Here is a 20,050-nt window from a genome sequence, read left to right as displayed (position 1 = left end):
ATAAGTTAGCAATAAACAAATAGTGAATACGAATACAAGTGACTTAAAAATTACTAACTATAGCTTGTTGGTAAATTGTGTGTATACCCACTAAAGTTACTCGATATTAGTAAACAAGCCAGCTGGCCCCAAGGACCAGTATGGATAGGTAATACTCACTTGGCACACATTCGTCGTAACTATTTCTGGTATAGTTCTCAATACAACTGCATCCCGGTATACAAACAGGGAGTCTCGGCACAGGCGAGTAATTGTCTGAACAGTCCGATGGGACTTGGTTCTCGCCACATACAATTGGAGCTAAAAAGAGTTTTTTAATGTAATATAATACGTACTCGTGTCTTTATAATTAACCTATTTTAATGGTTCACTATAGAGACAGCTCTATCTCTTTATTTAAAGAAAAATATATTCATTCGGCCATGTAAACTTAAAACTTAACTTATGCTAAGCAACATAAATGGAAATTACAGACGATAAAAAAGCTCACTGTCCAAATAAATTTCTTCCACTCAGGATTATATAATAGGGAAAATAAACTGATTTCATTAATTTATACTGATCCATCTTTTAATTCAATTCAATTTTTAATTTTATTGCATGCTGTTGTACCAATTTACTTGTTGTTGTTGTGCCAATGGTAGGTAAGGAAGACACACTTTTAGAGGTTGGTCCCGCTTTACAAATGCGTATACCACTGATTGACATTGGTTGTCAGCCGTCTTCGTAAATGCGCGCTGTCTTACAGTGGGAACGTCAATATCATCAGATCCGTTTTGACAGTAAATTCATTCATCTTTGTCATTGACATATTTATAGAGAATTTGACAAAATGTGTCATATCCCAAGAAAAACTGTCAGTTTGACAGAGATAACGCAATGAATTTGATTTCAAACGGATCCGAACGAGTTGCGCAAATGCACCTTTAACAAGTAAATTAGCTGTATCAGCCAATGTCAATTTTTCTGAAATTTGGAGTCACGAAATCTCCTTATATGTTCTAATTTATGATCAATTTTCAGCTTTGTATCGTTGGAATTTTTTAGGCCCGAGTTTGTATAGAGACTGGGTTTTTCCTTTTCTTGGAAGATTACATATCATTACATAGTCCAACCGTAATGACCAAGAGCCGTGATACCCCAGTGGATATAACCTCTGCCTCCGATGCCGGAGGGTGTGGGTTTGAATCCGGTCCAGGGCATACACCTCCAACTTTTTTTTGCGCATTTTAAGAAATTAAATATCACATGTCTCAAACGGTGAAGGAAAAACATCGTGAGGAAACCTCCGGAAACCAGTGAATTTTCTTAATTCTCTGCGTGTGTGAAGTGTGCCAATCCGCATTGGGTCATTCTGAGAGGAGATTCAAGCTCAGCAGTGAGCCGAATATGGGTTGATAATGATGATGATGACATAGTCCAACTCAGGACCTCGTGGTACGAAGGTACGTGGCAACGAAGCAGTTAATTAGTTTAACTATGTGACATTAAAAACTAAATTATCAACTTACGTGGACATTCCTCAACGGGTATACAAACTCCGGAGTTGTTCCTTAAGTAATCCTGTCGACAGTCGCAGCCTGGCTCGCATGCGATGTTAGGATCGCAGGTTCCGAATGCGCCATACAATGTGTCGCAGGACTGCGGGGGACATACTGTTTTGCATTCCACCCATATTTCATTTTGGGGACAGAGGATTATAGGCCTGGGTCCTGTAATTTCGAAGAAAAGAATATCTATTGTTTTATATTATGCAAATAGGCTCGCGTTTGACCATGATCTAACCGGATAGTAAGTGTAGATACAGTCTAAGATAGGACACGCTTGCCTAGAAGGTGCCCATTCACTCTTGTTTTGAAGATACGCAAGTTATAAGATTCAGGAAACACAGACTTGGGAAGGGTATTGCCGTGCGTATGCGAAAAGAAGACGCAAAGCGTTTTGTGCGGGTCCTGGGGACATCTACAACATAGGGATAGTTAGTTATAGCCGTAATATATAGGCCAGTGGACCTCTGCCTCCGACTCCGGAGGGCGTAGGTACAAAACCGGTCTGGAGATGCACCTCCAATCTTTTCAGTTGTGTGCATTTTAAGAAATTAAATATCACGTATCTCAAACGGCGAAGGAAAAACATCGTTAAGAAACCTGTATACCTGAGTATTTTCTTAATTCTCTGCTTGTGTGAAGTCTGCCAATCCGCATTGGGCCAGCGTGGTGGACTATTGACCTAATTACTCTCATTCTGAGAAGAGACTTTGAGGTCGTGCTCAGCAGTAAGTCGAATATGGGTTGATAATGATGATTGACGTTAAAGTTTGTGTGTTTGTGAGGTTGTAGGAGATGTATCTCTAGACCAACGGGGCGGGGATCGAACTACCACTCAGACACATCACAGATCGAACTCATCGGTGATGAGTCCGACCGCTCTTACCATTGAGCTATTGAGACTACAATAGTTATTGTTACGGGTTAATTCAGATAACTTTCATTTCAAAAAATTAAATTTTTACACATTTTTATAAAAGCTGATTGGCGTAATTGTGAAATAACAAAAAATAAACTTACTTATTGCGCATTGTCCTTCTGGTATACAAACTCCTTTATCATTTCGTAAATAGCCCTTAATACAATTGCATCCGGGACGACACCGTCTAGGCCTGCAGATCATCGTTGTAGGTTCCCAACCACATGACAGTGGAGGGCAAACTTGCTTGCAAGAAGCGGCTTCCTCGTTTATACCACACTCAAGAACTGGTGGAACTACATGAATAAACAAACACTGTTATGTATCCTGGCGCTCTAGCCACGTTACTTATAAATTCAGCAATTGTAGAGAATCGAATTGTAACATGGCTAGAGCGGCTGATTCACTGATGTTTCACTAAAAATATAAAACAAATTATTAGCTCTTCGAAACTAATCATCGATTGACTTCTACTTAACTAAACGTAAGTTAGGTTGTTAGTTTTTATTGGAAAAAAATACATTTACATGTATTACATACACAAAAGTTTTGCATGGTAATCACAATGTCAACTGGGAAATATTCTCTACCTACTATGACATCCACGAAAGGTTCTCATTAGCCACCAGACGACATTATTTACCTATAATCTCATAACATATCAATATGAGATTATTGGTAAATAATGTTACGCTGAAATGTCTTGGAACACTATTTATTTAGCAATTAAGTATATATTTTTTGCTCTATAAAAATATACCTTATTTTGACACTGGTAAGTAATTTTGATCAGTAAGCAATAAATAATAATTAGTGAATACAAATACACGTAACTTAATGACTACTAACTATAGCTAGTTGGTGTATTTTGTGTACATCCACTAAACTTACTCAAAGTCAGTGATTAGTCCAGCTAGCCCCAAGGATCTGTGATTCCACTATTTTATACTCTTCGATGTACTAACAAGTTTTAGTAGAATTTCAATTTCTATGGGATGCCACTAACTACTAAGTTGCCATGGAAATAAGCGATATCACATCGCTGGAACCTTACAGAATACAGGGGCTGTATGTATAGGCAATACTTACTTGGCACACATTCGTCGTAACTATTTCTGACATAGTTCTCGATACAACTGCATCCCGGTACACAAACAGGGAGTCTCGGCACAGGCGAGTAATTGTCTGAACAGTCCGATGGGACTTGGTTCTCGCCACATACAATTGGAGCTAAAAAGAGTTATACTAATATAGATACATGTCAGTAATTATGTACTTCATTATTCATCACCCATGTTCGGCTCATTGTCGAGCACGAGTTTTCTCTCCGAATGAGAGGGGTTAGGCCTTAGTCCACCACGCTGGCCCCATGGGGATTGGCAGACTTCAACACACTTAAGAACACAATTAAGAAAATTCTCTGGTATGCAGGTTTCCTCACGAATATTTTTCCTTCACCGTTTGAGACGCGTGATATTTAATTTCTTAAAATGCACATAAGTTAACCTATTTTAATGGGTCATTGGCCCAGCTCTCTCCCTACTTATAGGAGAAGTTTTGGAGCTTAGAGCTGTTTCAGTCAGGGTTTAGCACAATAACATTACCCCATTACCCTGTAACGCTTTTTTTTGTTGTTTACGCTGCGGCGATGGAACGAGCTATGTTAGGAGTATCTCTGCGTGATCGAATCAGAAATGAGGAGATCCGCAGAAGAACCAAAGTCACCGACATAGCTCAACGAGTTGCGAAGCTGAAGTGTCAATGGGCGGGGCACATAGTGCGAAGAGCCGATGGACGTTGGGGTCCCAAAGTGCTGGAATGGCGACCCCGCACTAGTAAGCGCAGTGTTGGCCGACCCCCCACCAGGTGGACTGACGACATCAAGCGAGTCGCAGGGATTCGCTTAATGCAGGTGGCTCAGTATCGTGATGTTTGGAAGTCCCTACAAAAGGCCTATGTCCTGCAGTGGACGTCCATCGGCTGATATGATGATGATGATGATTACCCTGTAAAAGGCACACGTAGAAGTTAAAAAATTATCGGTTGATTCCGGGCTGAGAATTATTACTGAAATTTTCCTAGAAAACTTAGAACTAATAAAATATAAAGTTTAACAACTATAACCCGACTACGTAAAAAAGTGGTCTAAAAAGGACCAAACAAAATATTTCTGATAGAAATTGGGAAATGCATAGGTACTAAAATCATCATGGCAGAGCCGTGGTCGCACCCATTAAATGACTACCGTGTCTTCGTTGTCAAACCATATTCGGCTCACCGCTGAGCTCGAGTCTCCTCTCAGAATGAGAGGGGTTAGGCCAATAGTCCACCACGTTGGCCCAATGCGAATCGGCAGACTTGACACACGCAGAGATTTAAGAAAGTTATCTGGTATGCAGGTTTCCTTACGATGTTTTCTTTCACCGTTTGGTTTGGCGTTGGAGGTGCATGCCCCGGACCGGATTCGATCCCATACCCTCCGAAATCGGAGGCAGAGTATAGCTACATATATATAGCATACCCTTCTTTTTTACTTCGCCGTAGTCGGGCCAAAACTAAAAAGAGTTACTTACGTGGACACTCATCCTTAGGTATACAAACTCCGGAGTTGTTCCTTAGGTAGTCCTTGCGACAGTCGCAACCTGGCTCGCATTCGATGTTAGCACCGCAAGCGTATGAAGTAAACGATAGATTGCTGGACTGCGGTGGACATATGGTTTTACATTCCACCCATATTTCATTTTGGGGACACAGTATTACAGGCCTGGGTTCTTTAATTCCTAAGAAATTAATATCTATTAATCTTTTTAGGATATTGCATAGTTTTTCGTAAGCTTTGAGCGCGGCGACCGAATCAAGAAATTTTGTAACGAAAATAAACCTAACACCCTGGTGCATCAAGTCACATTTCGACGTTATCATATCGACTCAACTGGACTAGGGCAAAACTTGTTAAACCAGAGTTCCTACAAGTTTATCCAAAAAATAATATCTATCACCGCTCCATAAGAATTGGACCAAAATAAGAAAAAATTTTAATAAAAAAAAATTGAACCGAATTCAAAAAACATAAAACTTACTGACTAAACTAAAAAGTGAAAAATACTATATTATTCTGTATACTATATTATGTTCTAACTGTTGATCTGTTTGAAGATAGGGCAAATGCGATGATGTAATAAATCAAGCTAAGTAAGAATATCATAAAGATTTAGGTTTTTCAGACAGTGTTCTTTCATGTAGTTCTTTCAGAACGCAAAAAAAAAGAATTCAAAACGGTTCAATCGTCGAGTAGTGAGGTAACATACAAAAACAAAACTTCCCGAATTGAGAACCTCCTCCTTTTTTGAAGTCGGTTAAAAAGCAAAAAACGTGAAAAATTACGTTTCTTTGATTAAAAAGAAATATATTTAATTACTTACTTGGAACGCATTGACCGCGTCTATTTCTAACATAATTGTCGATACATTTGCAGCTAGGCACACATCTGATTCTTATAGACGGGTCGAGCGGCCTAAGATTTCGGTAATCGTCACAGTCTGCTGGTTCTTCAAATCGCCTACACCGAATACGAGCTACACATAAAAATATTTTTTTTTTTAATATCTTCACTGGTTATCCTGCAAGGAAAAGCGCGGTGAGGGTCGACCCCCCACTATACAGGATGCTCGGGAGTATCCTACTAATATTATAAAGGCGAAAGTTTGTGTGTAAGTATGTTTGTTCCTCTTTTACGCTGCGGCTACTGAAGCGTAAAAGAAATTTGGAATTTGCAATGGAAATAGATTTTACTCTGAATTAACACATAGACTACTTTTCATCCCAAAAAAATCCATGGTTCCCGCGGGATTTGTGAAAAACTGAATTCCACGCGGGCATCTGCTAGTATCCCATAACTTCAAAGTGTTGACGAGTCCACTTATAGAAGCAGAACCGCATAAGTAATTTTTTTTTTTAACTTAAAAATAAAAAAAATTTATGTTGTTTTTCATAAAAAGTAATTCAAATAATTCCGATTACCCATGTAACATACGCATTTATCTAAACTTGGCTACGTAATCATTTAGGAATGCATTTATGGAACACATTTTAAGATCTATTTACAAAAGAAAAGTTATTTACCCCTAAATAATAATATTAGAACACATGTTCCTTGAACATTTCACAATCGTTTATTGTGTAAAATATTGAATTAAATCAATATGAATTTACAATAATTTAAAACTGCTGTTTACAGCTACCTACATTATATTAACTACATATTATAAAAATAAAAAAGGAAATATACTTAATTTAAATTACAGACTCAGGCGTCGAAGAATTCGTCCGAATCCATGTTCATTGGTAGTACCCAGAAGGCTGGCAGTATTGCCACGTTGAATCACTTGAATGGCAATACTAATTATCTGGCCTTTAATAATTTTCGGTAAATAATATAACCCCAGAGTTATGGGAAATACTCCCGAGCACCCTGTATAGAGCGAAGACAATAAATGAAAAAAAAAAGTCGCAAGCGCGATGTAAGGATGCTGGCGGCTCGAGTTCGTGGTTTGTAGAAGTTTGTAGAATAAATGCTTATTTACTTTTTTCCCTTTTAGCGGTGGAAAAAAACTACAGACTGTAAAAGCAATTTTTATTACTTTGGCTTACTGAAATTGTCAGGAAATTTTAGCGATTAATTAGAAGGTTATTTCCTTCAAAATAAGTAAAAAATTAATCGCACTTGTAACTCGAGAACTTAAATATAAGGATTTTATTTCTTAACTTTGGAATACTCCCATTCAATTACGTTACGCTCAAATCTTCAGATTTTCGTAATACGCAGTTTTAACTATCAACTCACCCACCTTATATTAATCTGACGTGCTGGTTGAGTATTTCTGAGTTAGTTTTTTTTTAGTTGCCCTAAACGTACCCACCACCACGTTAATACTAAGGGCTCATACTTGGTGGAATTACTCAACAACGTGCAAGGTATAGTCCCCTATGTTTATCTGCTGCGCTCGAGTAACTGCAAAAATCCCCTCTTCGTCTCCCCTACTATAATATTTAAATACACACACCCATAAGTAACAAACTTTAGTTCGAGCCTCGTATATGCATAACACAGAACATACCTGGTCCTGCTGTGTCGTCACAAAGAATCTGTGACGTCACCAACAGTATTGACACAGCATAAAACACGAGCATCGTGAGTACAGACGCTCTACCGACTATTACTAAACATTTTTTGGTTCTTTTTTATTTGGTAGAATTGTTATCTAACAGAAAAATTATATAGATAGGTACTTATGTATTTCAAAACGTTAAGCTACTTTCAGACGTCGGTATTTTTTAACACTAATATCGCAACCGATAAACCGGAAGTTTCAATGACTCTACCCAGTTGTTTAAAATTAATAAATGTTTCTATAGAAATGCGATATAGTAATTAGAATATATTGAGGTACCACCTTCATATCACTTGTCTGTGTGTCTGTGTGACTATTTCTATGTGTGCTACTGCAGTTTCTTAACAAGAGCACCAATTACAATCATTATCAACCCATATTCGGCTCACTGCTGAGCTCGAGTCTCCTCTCAGAATGGGGTTAGGCCAAGTCCACTACACTGGTTCAATGCGGTTTTGCAGACTTCACACACGCAGATAATTAAGAAAATTCTCTAGTATGCAGGTTTCCTCATGCTGTTTTCCTTCACAGTTTGAGAGACGCGATATTTAATTTATTAAAATCCACACAACTGAAAATTTGAAGGTGCATGCCCCGGACTGGATTCGAACTCACACCCTCCGGAATCTAAGGCAGAGGTCATATCCACTGGGCTATCACGGTTCTCACTTACTTATCTTACGATATTGCATGTGTTTAATACTTGAAATAATGTACCAAATACAATGTACCGAAGAACATTGAAATGTAAACAGGTTTGTTTCTAATGATAACATTATTTATTTAATAATTTACAATGAATTGCAACTGAAACAAGTTTTGAAATGATAAAAAGCAATAAACTATTTATTGTTTAAAAATTCATAAAGTGTAAAGTGTGCAAGTATCTACATAGATACCTACTCGTATGTAGGAATTGTCTCTTTGGTACAGTGGTCAGAGAAGTTGGCTTTGAACCACGAGTCCATGGTTCAACCCAGACTAGGTCCGACCGAGAAATTCTGAGCTCAGCCCCGAGTTTGTGAAGACACTTATGCTCAAACTATATTCATTTATTAATAATTAGCGGACGCCCGCGACTTCGTCCGCGTGAAAGTCGATGTAAAATTTCAACTACCCCTACCCTACCCCTACCTATTAAGGCTGCACACGCGACGGAACCTTAAAAAATGGAGTAACTTCTCCCATTTTCTTAACATTTCCCTTCACTGATCTGCTCCTATTGATCGTAGCGTGATGAAAAGTATACTATAGAGATAAAGAAGAGTATGAAAAACAATTGTACCAAGTTTCGTTAAAATCCGTCGAGTAGTTTTTGTTTCTATAACGAATATACAGACAGACAAAAATTTTACCGATTGTATTTTTGGCATCAGTATAGATCACTAATCAACCCCTGATAGATATTTTGGATATACATTTCATGTACAGAATTGACTTCTCTACAGATTTATTATAAGTATAGATGACACTATGACATCTTCTATACAATACCACAAACTTTACCTCTATAAAATATTGTTTTAGAAAAGGTACGCCAGGTATGTTACAGTGCGATATACGCGGCGCCGTAAACGAAATTGCAGGAAATCTTCCACACAGAAAATGTTAACCATGTTCAACCAAAACCATAATAAAACAACGTTTTGAAGCAAATAAATTGCTTGAGTTGAGCAATCTCGCTGCCTGTGTTGTATACATTTGTTTTCCAGATGACTTGTTTTGCAATAGCGAATCTGTTTTGCCAGGATTTCCGCTAAGCCCTCGCTTTCCCCTCCAAAAGGCCCGGATTTACTTCCACTTTACAGTTTTATGTAGGATTTGAAGAATTCTTTTACAAACCAGATAATGTGATGAATAGCGTTTTACGATTGACAATCTATATCTATAATTATAATACTGTAACAGGTCAATCTCTTTACATTGAGATATTTTGAAAATTTTTATTGTAGGGCATTATATAATCGATGCTGAGGCCAAAAATATTTTTTTTCGATTTCTTGTTTGTCTGTCTGTCTGTCCGTATTTTTGTTGACCGGGCATCACGCTGAAACTACTGAATGAATTCAAATGAAACTTAGCACGATTTGAGACCATAATACGGAGAAGGTTATAGGATACTATATACTTTATTGCAAAAATAAAATAAAAAGGGGATGAAATAGGGGTTGAAAGTTTGTATGGAAAGTCCCTCATTTTTAGAGTTACAGTTTTAAAAATTTGTTCATAAATCATAAAAAAATACGAAATATAATGTGATTCAAGATTTTTTTACATTCAACCCCTAAAGTGGTGAAATAGGGCTTGAAAGTTTACATCGATTTCCACGCGGACGAAGTCGCGGGCGTCCGCTAGTGAAATAATAAAGCTGTTATCTTGAAAGAAAACCTAGGTAGACATAGGTATAACTAGTACTTTGTATTAGTATTGTCTGCCTCCTTGGACCAATGATTCACATGTTTGATTACGAATCAAGAAGTCCTGGGTTCAACGAAAATATGATTGTTTTTCTTCCAACAAATTCTCAGTAGCATTATGTACATGGAAAGTCGATGATGAAACAAGAACGAACCCGTACAGTTTGAACTTACAATGTCCTATTATATCACAACTAGCGGACTCCCGCGACTTCGTCCGCGTGGAAATCCGTTTTCCAACTTTTTCCGTTATGCAAGAGCCTTTAGACTACCATAATCTGGTATCTATAATCAATTTTCAAGTTTGTAGCATAAAAAATTATGGACTTTCATTCAAACTTGCGACCTTTAGACCTCCTTAATTCGGCCCTGTCTAAATGAGGTGAGATTTATAGGTTAATATTGTTCTTGGTAATAGGTAATTTAAATAAAAACATCTCTACTACGGTTCATATATTTAGTTTATTTTCAAAAGTTTTCATATTACATCACACGCGCACCAATATTAAGCTTAAAAAATTGGACTTATTATTTTATCTTGAATCTAATTGCATTTGAATGACGGTACCACTGTGCCCTTTATCTTCAGGGTAAGTGTTTAAATAGATTTATACAACTGCAGCTGTAAACAAAAATATTATATTAGTTAAAAATTAAATACCGTGACTAATGTCAGTCACTAAAAACAAATAAAAAAAATGAAAAACTGATCGTGTTTTGGTCATGACCTGGATGATGTTATACACATTTCACCAACACACGATCAATTTTATCGGATGTCCTACCGTTAGCACTGGAAACTCATGAACTTATTGGATGGTCAGTGGCTGACATAAGATGGAAGCAGGCTTACTTGGAAGACGTACTACCCCGTAAGTTTAGTCTACCCCTAACTCTGATGGTTTCTATGCTGCATTGTACTGAAACGCTAAATTGTGGTACGTCTTTGATCACTATTATAGGGTGGGTGGTAACTAGCCACGGCCGATGCCTACCTCCTGCCTTAAAATTGTTGGGTGAGAAGTAATTTGGAAAAAATTAAATCATAAACCGATCGAGTTGGGAATCGAACCCGGGACCTCTGTTGAGAACTACAGCAGTATCAGGTGGTCAAAAACAAATGATTGCTAGGCGAGATAAAAATTTCATTATCAACCCATATTCGGCTCACTGCTGAGCTCGAGTCTACTCTTAGAATGATAGGGGTTTGGTCCACCACGCTGGCCCAATGCGGATTGGCGAACTTCACACAAGCAGAGAATTAAGAAAAAATCTCTGGAATGCAGGTTTCACGATGTTTTTCCTTCACCGTTTGAGACACGTGATATTTAATTTCTTAAAATGCACACAAAAAATTGGAGGTGCATTCCCCGGGCCGGATTCGAACCCACACCCTCCGGAATCGGAGGCAGAGGTCATATCCACTGGGCTATCACATCACAGCTCTGATAAAAATTAACTTACGGCAATCGTTTTCAGGTATACACTCATTTGTGGTATAGTATCTGCGGTAGTTTTTTAGACAAACGCACTGCGGTCTGCACATATGATCAACTAAATTATTGCACGTTTTCGGCACTTCCGAACCGCAGTATTCTGTGAAACATGGTCCGGGGCAGGGGTTCCATATCTCATTCTTCCGTGTACATTCTATAGGAGCTGTGGACAAATTAGGCAGATAATTTGAAACCCAGCTACGGTATCAGCAGGCTAATTAACTATCTTTGACGTATGCTAGTTGACATACATGAAATTGAGATTCTATATCACAAAATGTCATCTGGTGGCTACTGGTGGATATGATACAGTATTTCTCAATTCACCCCTTATCAAAATAAGTTACTTCAAATTCTAGACTGCTTCGATACCTTCGCCGCAGAACTCAAGAACGGTTATATCGATTTATCTGAAAATTGGTGAGGAGGTAGCTTAAAAGCAGGACAACGGACATAGGGTACATAGGGTAGGGGTAGGGTAGGAGCGAAGTAGGGTAGGGTAGAATAGGACAGGAGTATGTAATGAGTCAAAGCGTAGCTAGTAGTAGGTACCGATAGTACTCGTAGTTGAATTAAATTATTTTGGTATTTTAACTAAATTGTTTAATTATTATTTTTTTTTTATGCTCTACAAGTTAGCCCTTGCCTACAACCTCACCTGATGGTAAGTGATGATGCAATCTAAGATAGAAGCGGGCTAACTTGATAAGAGTAGGATGAAATCAACACTCCTTTTGGTTTCTACACGACATCGTACCGGAATGCTAAATCGCTTGGCGACACGTCTTTGTCTGTAGGGTGGTAACTAGCCACGGCTAAAGCCTCCCACCAGCCAGACATGGGCCAATTAAGAAAATCTCAAGGTCCTCCGTCTTATAAATCCACAGCGCATATCACTGCGCCAAGGAGGCCGTCAAAAATGTGATGATGATAATGATGATGGAGAATTTATATTAAACACTTACGGCAGTCTGAAGCTAAGATACACCGTTCTTCCTCATCATTGGTCCGTAAATAATTGGCCTTACAAAAACATCCTCCGAATGCAAAGCAAGGTGACGGTGGTAAGCACGCCACTTGGAATATGCTGTCATCTTTTGGACAATAATGTTTGGGACAACGCATAACGCACGGGCCAAAAGTTTCATTTCGACCACATATTTCAATCCCTGCAATTTATATTTATTGCATTATAAGTATATGGTATTAGTGCTATCAAGACGAGAAAAGACGCGTATCTAGGGCACGTGCTATGACACGAAAGATACGAGCTTCTACAGCTCATCTTGATGGGAAAGATTGCTGGTAGAAGAGGCGTTGGTCGCAGGAAGAAGTCTTGGCTGAGAAACATCAGAGTGGATCGCGAGCGCCGCACAATTATTTCGCCTCGCGAAGGATAGAGACGAGTTCAAGAAACTGACTGCCAATCTTTGCTAGTCGGAGAGGCACCCTAAGAAGAAGAAGATTAGTGCTATAAGCTTACTACAACATTAAAAGGCAAACCGTATTCTGGGAATAGAAGAAATATATTTGAACTAATTCATCAAAGTCCAGAGCACCGATGTTGAATGACTTTCTTTCTTATATTATGATAAAATAAATGTATAGTTATTTAGTCTCTGTCAAACCAATTGACTTGGCTATATTTTGTTTTGTTTTTGTTAATATTGATTCGTAACTTTTAAATCCACAATATCTATCTATTTTATCTTCTTTGTTTCTTTTTCTTCTTCCCATCCTCATGACTGTACCCTAATGACAGTTACAAGCCAGTTATCATCAATACTAATTAATCAAACCCAATTACATGGTAGCTACTGTACACTGTTGTTGTTTTTGTCTCCATCACCAGACCCTTAATGACTATCACAATACATCTAGATGTAAAGTTGTCATCGATACAAATTAATTAAGTCCAAACACAAGACTGCTGCTGTAAATCGGTGAGGAGTTCGTCTGTGTTTTGGCTCCATGATCAGATCGCCACCAGACCTTTATTGAATTGTAGTACTTTAAAATACTCAATGAAATTATTAACAAACACACTAGTTGCTCCTATAATATTCGAAAGTTTCCTTCGATTTCTCCAGGATTCCATCATCAGATCCTAACATTATTACTATGGGACCAACTGGAAAGCTTTTCAAAGAATTTTCAGGCATTTTCGAGTAAACGGTGAACATACATAATAAAAAATAGAAAAAAGATTCCGACAAATTCATAACCTCCTCCTTTTTTAGAAGTCAGTTAAAAAGAGTTATCAACTTACGTGGACACTCATCCTTAGGTATACAAACTCCGGAGTCGTTCCTTAAGTAGTCCTTGCGACAGTCGCAACCTGGCTCACATTTGATGTTAGAACCACAAATGTACGAAATAAACGATATATCGCAGGACTGCGGCGGACATATGGTTTTGCATTCCACCCATATTTCATTTTGGGGACACAGTATTATAGGCCTGGGTTCTGTAATTTTGAAAAAGAAATATCTATTAATAAATAATTAATTTATACTTATTTATAAAGAGTTAAAGTTTTATAAAGAGGCAAAGTTTGTGTATTTGTGACGTTGTGAGGTGTAAGGGTGTATGTCTGGATTTATTGAAAAGATTTTAAAACTCTTTTACGAATAGAAAGTTACGTTATTTGTGAGTGTCATAGGCTATAAAACGTATATATATTATTGGAATAATACTGAGACTTCGTCATCTTGAAAGGGGTAACAAGTACCCTTTATTGCGAACAAGTCTCTATGAAACCGAGTTGTTTGTACGCTTTGTCTGCTACTATATCAATATGGTCCTTCATAGAGAGTTTATCAATATCAATGCTTATGCCTAAGTCTCTAACAGTATTCACCTTAACAATTTGCATGTTATTAATGTTATAGTCGAATGTTATTGAGTTTATTTTACGACTCAGTGTTATAAGATGTAATTTATTAACATTTACGATGATTCCTGTTTCTGGAGTACCTAATATTCAGTTAGGGCTTCAAGATCTTGTTGTAACTTATGACAATCATCCTGGCTGCATATTTTGAGGAATTTTGAGGATTTTTTTTTTCATCTACAAACAACAAGTGTTTGGCATGACCAAACTGTTTCTTATGTCAAACAGGTAAACGTTAAACAAAAGGGGACCTAAAATAGGTCCCTGAGGTACCCCTAAGGGTATTGATACAAAATTACTGCTGGCGCATCCCAATACCACAGCTTGCATGTAATATGTAATATGCTCAGTTTTTGTAATAAAATTACATGATCGACACGTTCAAAGGCTTTTTCGAAATTTGTATATATACATCTACTTGGCATCTTTGATTCATACTTCTCAAGACGTAGTCAGTAAATATAGCCAAATTCGTAACAGTACTCAACAACAGCACAAGCTACTAGTACTCTTGTCCGAAAAAGCCTCTTAAATACAAGCTACACAGAACATACCTGGTCCTGTTGTATCGTCACACAGAATTTGTGACGTCACGGCCAGTATTGACACAGCATAAAATACGAGCATCGTGAGTACAGCCCCTCTACCGACTATTGCTAAATAATTATTGGTTCGTTTTCAATAGGTAGAGTTGTTATCTAACAAAAAAATTATAGATTCGAGTAGGTAGGCATTTTAGTTATGTATTTCAAAACCTTAAACCACTTTCAGACGTTGGTATTTTTAAGACCAATAATGCAACCGACAAACAGGGACTTCCAATGACTTTACCCAGTTGTTATAATGAATCAATGTTTGTATAGAAATGCGGTATAGTAATTTGGATATTTTAAGGTATCACCACACATATATACACATATACACATATAATAGACACACAGACCTAAGAGGACCAATAACGATGCAGTTGTTTAACCCTCTAACATTGACGCATTTGTCTGTGAGACCCAGACAGGGTCATTTTTGCTACCAACCAACCAACCAATATATAAATAACATACTTCTATTACTTGAGTTTAATATTTTTAATAATATGTACAAATACAATGTACCGAACAACATGTTTAATAATGATAACAGTATATTAATAATTTCCAAAGAATTTCAAAGTGAAACAAGTTTTGAACAGATAAACTATTTATTGTTTAAAAATCCATAAACTGTAGTCTGTAAGGTGTGCAAGTATCTACATAGATACCAACTCGTATGTAGGAATTGTCTCCTTGGTACAGTAGTTAGAGTCCACGGTTCAACCCAGACTAGGTCCGATCGAGAAACTCCGAGCTCAGCCCCGAGTTTGCGAAGACACTTATGCTTGAACTATATTCATTTATTTTGTACTAGCAGATGCCCGCGACTTCGTCCGCGTGAAAATCGATGTACACAATGACCCCTTCGCCCCTTCTATTTACATTTTCGTATGTTTTATGTATAATAAATACAAAGTCACAACCCATACCATAATATTGTTATAGAAAAGGTACGCCAGGTATGTTACAGAGCGATTTACGCGGCGCCGTAAACGAAATTGCAGGAAATCTTCCACACAGAAAATGTTAACCATGTTCAACCAAAACCATAATAAAACAACGTTTTGAAGCAAATAAATTGCTTGAGTTGAGCAATCTCGCTGCCTGTGTTGTATACATTTGTTTTCCAGATGACTTGTTTTGCAATAGCGAATCTGTTTTGCCAGGATTTCCGCTAAGCCCTCGCTTTCCCCTCCAAAAGGCCCGGATTTACTTCCACTTTACAGTTTTATGTAGGATCTAAAGAAATTTCTTACAAACGAGATAATATGACAAAAGCGTTTTACGATTGACAGTGAAATAAAACTGAATAAAAAGGGCGAGCACACCCTAGAATGAATCTGTGCCCACCCTATTATTGTGGGCTACCGATATAGCCGATGGGCCAGGCCCACCCTTGGAAATAATCCTAGATACGCCAATGGTTTCACCAAACATCACACTATCACACTAATATTATAAAGGCTAAAGTTTGTGTGTAAGTGTGAAAGTGTGTAAGTAAGTTTGTTCCTGTTTTACGCTTGGAATGGAAATAGATTTTACTCTGGTTTAACACATAGACTACTTTCATCCCGGAAAATCCATGGTTCCCGTGGGATTTGTGAAAAACTGAAATCCATGCGGACGAAGTCGCGGGCGTCCGCTAATTAGATAATAATCTCGCTTCGAATTGCATTGGATTCTATTGTATTATAGAGCACTTTGTTAGCTCGGCATTCTAACCACCAGCAACAAAAAGACACTCTCTTGTCGAACAAAATAATAGTTATTTGTATTTCTATCGTTCGCGATAACCTGACAAATCCATGTGGCAACGACCGTTTTACTCTGACACCGGGCGTCCTCAGGGAGATGTCGACTCGACAATATTCAACCGTCTCTTTCTTTGTAAAAAAAATCTCATCCTCGCCTCGATGCAAACAATGACGTTGTATTTTATCCTAGGCAAAACGCACTCGTAAATATAAAGTCAGCCACGTATATGACGCCAATTATTCTCACGTTGCTGCAGCGCAAACGGCAGCGAAGACATTTTATTCATAAGTCGAGCCGTCACGCACTCAGTGACCAATACACGATCAGTTATACTTAGTCGTGGGTGCTGCAGAAAAGTGAGAATAATTATTGATCTTCAATAGCGTGCAAAGTATCTATGTATAGGCTATAGACCTATTCTCTCTTGATTTCCATATACCTAAAAAATTAATGCTGTCTGTATCAAAGTACGGAAAACAGCCAAATTACACAGATTAGCAATGCTTATTGGTAACGATATTTTATTCTAGAGATGGCAATAGCGCATCGAATTATTATTTATTTTCAAGAAGGCCTCCATGTAGCAGTGGTATGCGCGATGGATATATCTACATGATAGAGGTCCTGGGTTCGAACCCCGGCTGGGCCGATTGAGGTTGTCTTAATTGGTCCAGGTCTGGCTGGTGGGAGGATTCCGCCGTGGCTAGTTACCACGACCGACAAAGACGTACCGCAGAGTGATTTAGAAACCAAAAGGGGTGTGGATTGTCATCATCATCATCTAACAAGTTAGCTCGCTTCCATCTTAGATTGCATCATCACTTACTATCAAGTGAGATTGCAGCCAAGGGCTAACTTGTAAAGAATAAAAAAAAAATCTGTAGTATAAAATCTTTGTAGTACCACGAGTATATTACAAGTGGGTACTCTACGTAAGTCCGATTTCACTTGAAGTGGTTTGAAAACTACTTCCAAACTTGTAAATGCAACAGGAAAGTCCTAGAATTTCAAAAGTGTAGTTTACAGACTGGAAAGTAAGTTTTTCAAACGTGTTATGATATAGAAGAAAAGTCCTTCACGTTTAAAAAGTAACTTCGACTTACCAGAAAACTAGATCGCATTTTTGTAATAAACTCGTGAAAAAGAGTATGACGATCAATCGAGCAATTCATAGAAAATCGCTGATCTGGTCTTCAGAGAAAACAGAGAGCTGCAATTTTTAAGAAATTAAATATCACGTGTCTCAAATGGTGAAGGAAAACATTGTGAGGAAACCTGCATACCAGAGAATTATCTTAATTCTCTGCGTGTGTAAAGTCTGCCAATCCGCATTGGGCCAGCGTGGTGGACTATTGGCCTAACCCCTCTCATTCTGAGAGGAGACTCGAGCTCAGCAGTGAGCCGAATATGGGTTGATGACGACGACGAGAGGTCTAGATTTCGATTGTTATTATTAACTGCTTTCAAATTAGTAACTTATATATTTATAATTTTTGATTTGGCTCAGACCCTGGTCTGGTGGCAATAATAATGAATTTCTAATATTTTAGACATATTCCGTAGTTGATGTTTAGATACTACGAGTATCTACGTTTAATTGGTATACCTCAACTGGCCAACGGGCAACGGCCTTATCTAGTCAGCTTAGATGAAAAAATATTAGTCTTGAAAAAAAAAAACAAATATATAGGTACCTACTTAACTCAGATGGAGTGAGCAAAATCATAGAACAAAGGAAACTATTCCTTTGTTTAAGTAAAATGACTCCATGTCTTTCAAAATCAAAATCATTTGTTTCATAATAAAAACATGCATTCGACAGAAACAAAACCTAGTGAAACTAGTAAAGAGAAGTAGTATTTATCCAGCAGTATTGATTTTAAAAAATGATCACGTGGTCGTAGACAGACTTTTGTTTTCTGTCTCTAGGGAGGCAATAACCTTCATTACTCACATCGTGCGTCAATTCATGTTATATAAACAAGTGTTTTAACACGTGAAAAACCACGACCTTAGGTTGCCCTGGGAACATTGTCGTTAATTAGTCATTAAAGGAGATCATTCACGCTCCATACATTTTTGGGCTCTTTTTGAAAGTGCCGGCCAACAAAAAAAAAATGGCATGACTCGTTATAATTAGCTATTTGGAGCAATAGTTAATATAGCATAAAAGTTGTCAGGTGGCTCTGAACCAAGTTATAAAGGTTCGACGATTCGTTATTTCCATACATTTTGTCAATTTTCAAAAGTGCCCGCTAAGAAAAAAAACTGATACGTATCGTTAGAACTGCCCATTTGAAACAATAGTTAGTATGGCACAAATGTTGTAAGATTGCTCTGAATCAAGTTATACAGGTTCAATGACTCGTCACTTCTATACATATTTTTTGAGTGTTGTAAGTGCCCACCTACAATATAAATAATACGTATCGTTGTAACTAGCCATTTGCAGCAATAGTTACTATGGCATAAACATTTTAGTATAGCTCTGTGTCCAGTTATGCAGTTTCGATGATTCGTCAAATCCATATGTTTTGTTGATTTTCAAAGTGCTGTTTTACAAAAATATGCACTTTTCACTGCACTTATCGTCAGAACTGCCCATTTGGAGTAATATTTAGTATGTCACGAATGCTGTAGGTTTGGTCTGAACCAAGTTATAAGGGTTCGATGTCTCGTCACTTATATGGATTTTATTGATTTCTGTAAGTGCCCACCGACAATATTAATGATACGTATCGTTTTAACTGGTCATTTGTGGCAATAGTTAGTATAACACGAATGTTGTAGGATTGCTCTAAACCAAGTTGTACAGGTTAAATGGCATGTCATCTCCATACATTTTATTGTATGCCTGCCAATAAAATTCTTACAGGTATCATTTTAACTGATCATTTAGACATACTTTGTCAGTTAGTATGGCAGGCACGTTGTATAAATGCTCTGATCTAAGTTATACAGGTGTGACTCTTTGTAATATCCATAGATTTTCTTGATTTTTAAGAGCCAACCATTAAAATGGTACGTATCATTAGAACTGGCTGTAATAGGAACGGGGAGTAATAGTTAGTATAGTACAACAAACGTTGTAGGCCTGTTCTGAAACATGTTATACAAGTTCAATGATTCTTAATTTCTATGCATTTTATCGATTTAAGCAATACAGTTAGCAGGTAGGTATGACAGAAACATTGTATGATTGCTCTGATCCAAGTTATTTGCGTTCGATGATTCATCACTTATCTTTTTGTTGATATCTAAA

The 20,050-nt window shown here is 37.6% G+C and overlaps 1 protein-coding gene across 1 annotated transcript; it reads right to left on the bottom strand.

Annotated features, from left to right (window-relative positions):
- Positions 1 to 10,553: 10,553 nt before the first annotated feature.
- On the bottom strand, positions 10,554 to 12,713 carry LOC128198418 (inducible metalloproteinase inhibitor protein-like). Its single transcript, XM_052883892.1, has 3 exons — positions 12,516 to 12,713; positions 11,519 to 11,713; positions 10,554 to 10,676 (listed from the first exon to the last, which is right to left on the bottom strand). Exons 1-3 carry the CDS (start codon positions 12,673 to 12,675, stop codon positions 10,663 to 10,665), a joined length of 369 nt encoding a protein of 122 aa, XP_052739852.1. The 5' UTR covers positions 12,676 to 12,713; the 3' UTR covers positions 10,554 to 10,662.
- Between the last annotated feature and the right edge of the window lie 7,337 nt (positions 12,714 to 20,050).

This window comes from Bicyclus anynana, chromosome 10 (genome assembly GCF_947172395.1).
Source record: "Bicyclus anynana chromosome 10, ilBicAnyn1.1, whole genome shotgun sequence".
Classification (NCBI taxonomy): Eukaryota; Metazoa; Arthropoda; class Insecta; order Lepidoptera; family Nymphalidae; genus Bicyclus; species Bicyclus anynana.
Note: the sequence above shows the minus strand (reverse complement) of the source record. Positions and strands in the feature narration are given on the sequence as shown.

Bases quoted from the DNA above. Each gene is read 5' to 3' on its own strand.
- LOC128198418 (XM_052883892.1), bottom strand. From the start codon at position 12,675: ATGCGTTGTCCCAAACATTATTGTCCAAAAGATGACAGCATATTCCAA. The intron at 11,714-12,515 runs GTAAGTGTTTAA...ATTTGTCCACAG, and splicing joins TATCTTAGCTTCAGACTGCC to CTCCTATAGAATGTACACGG.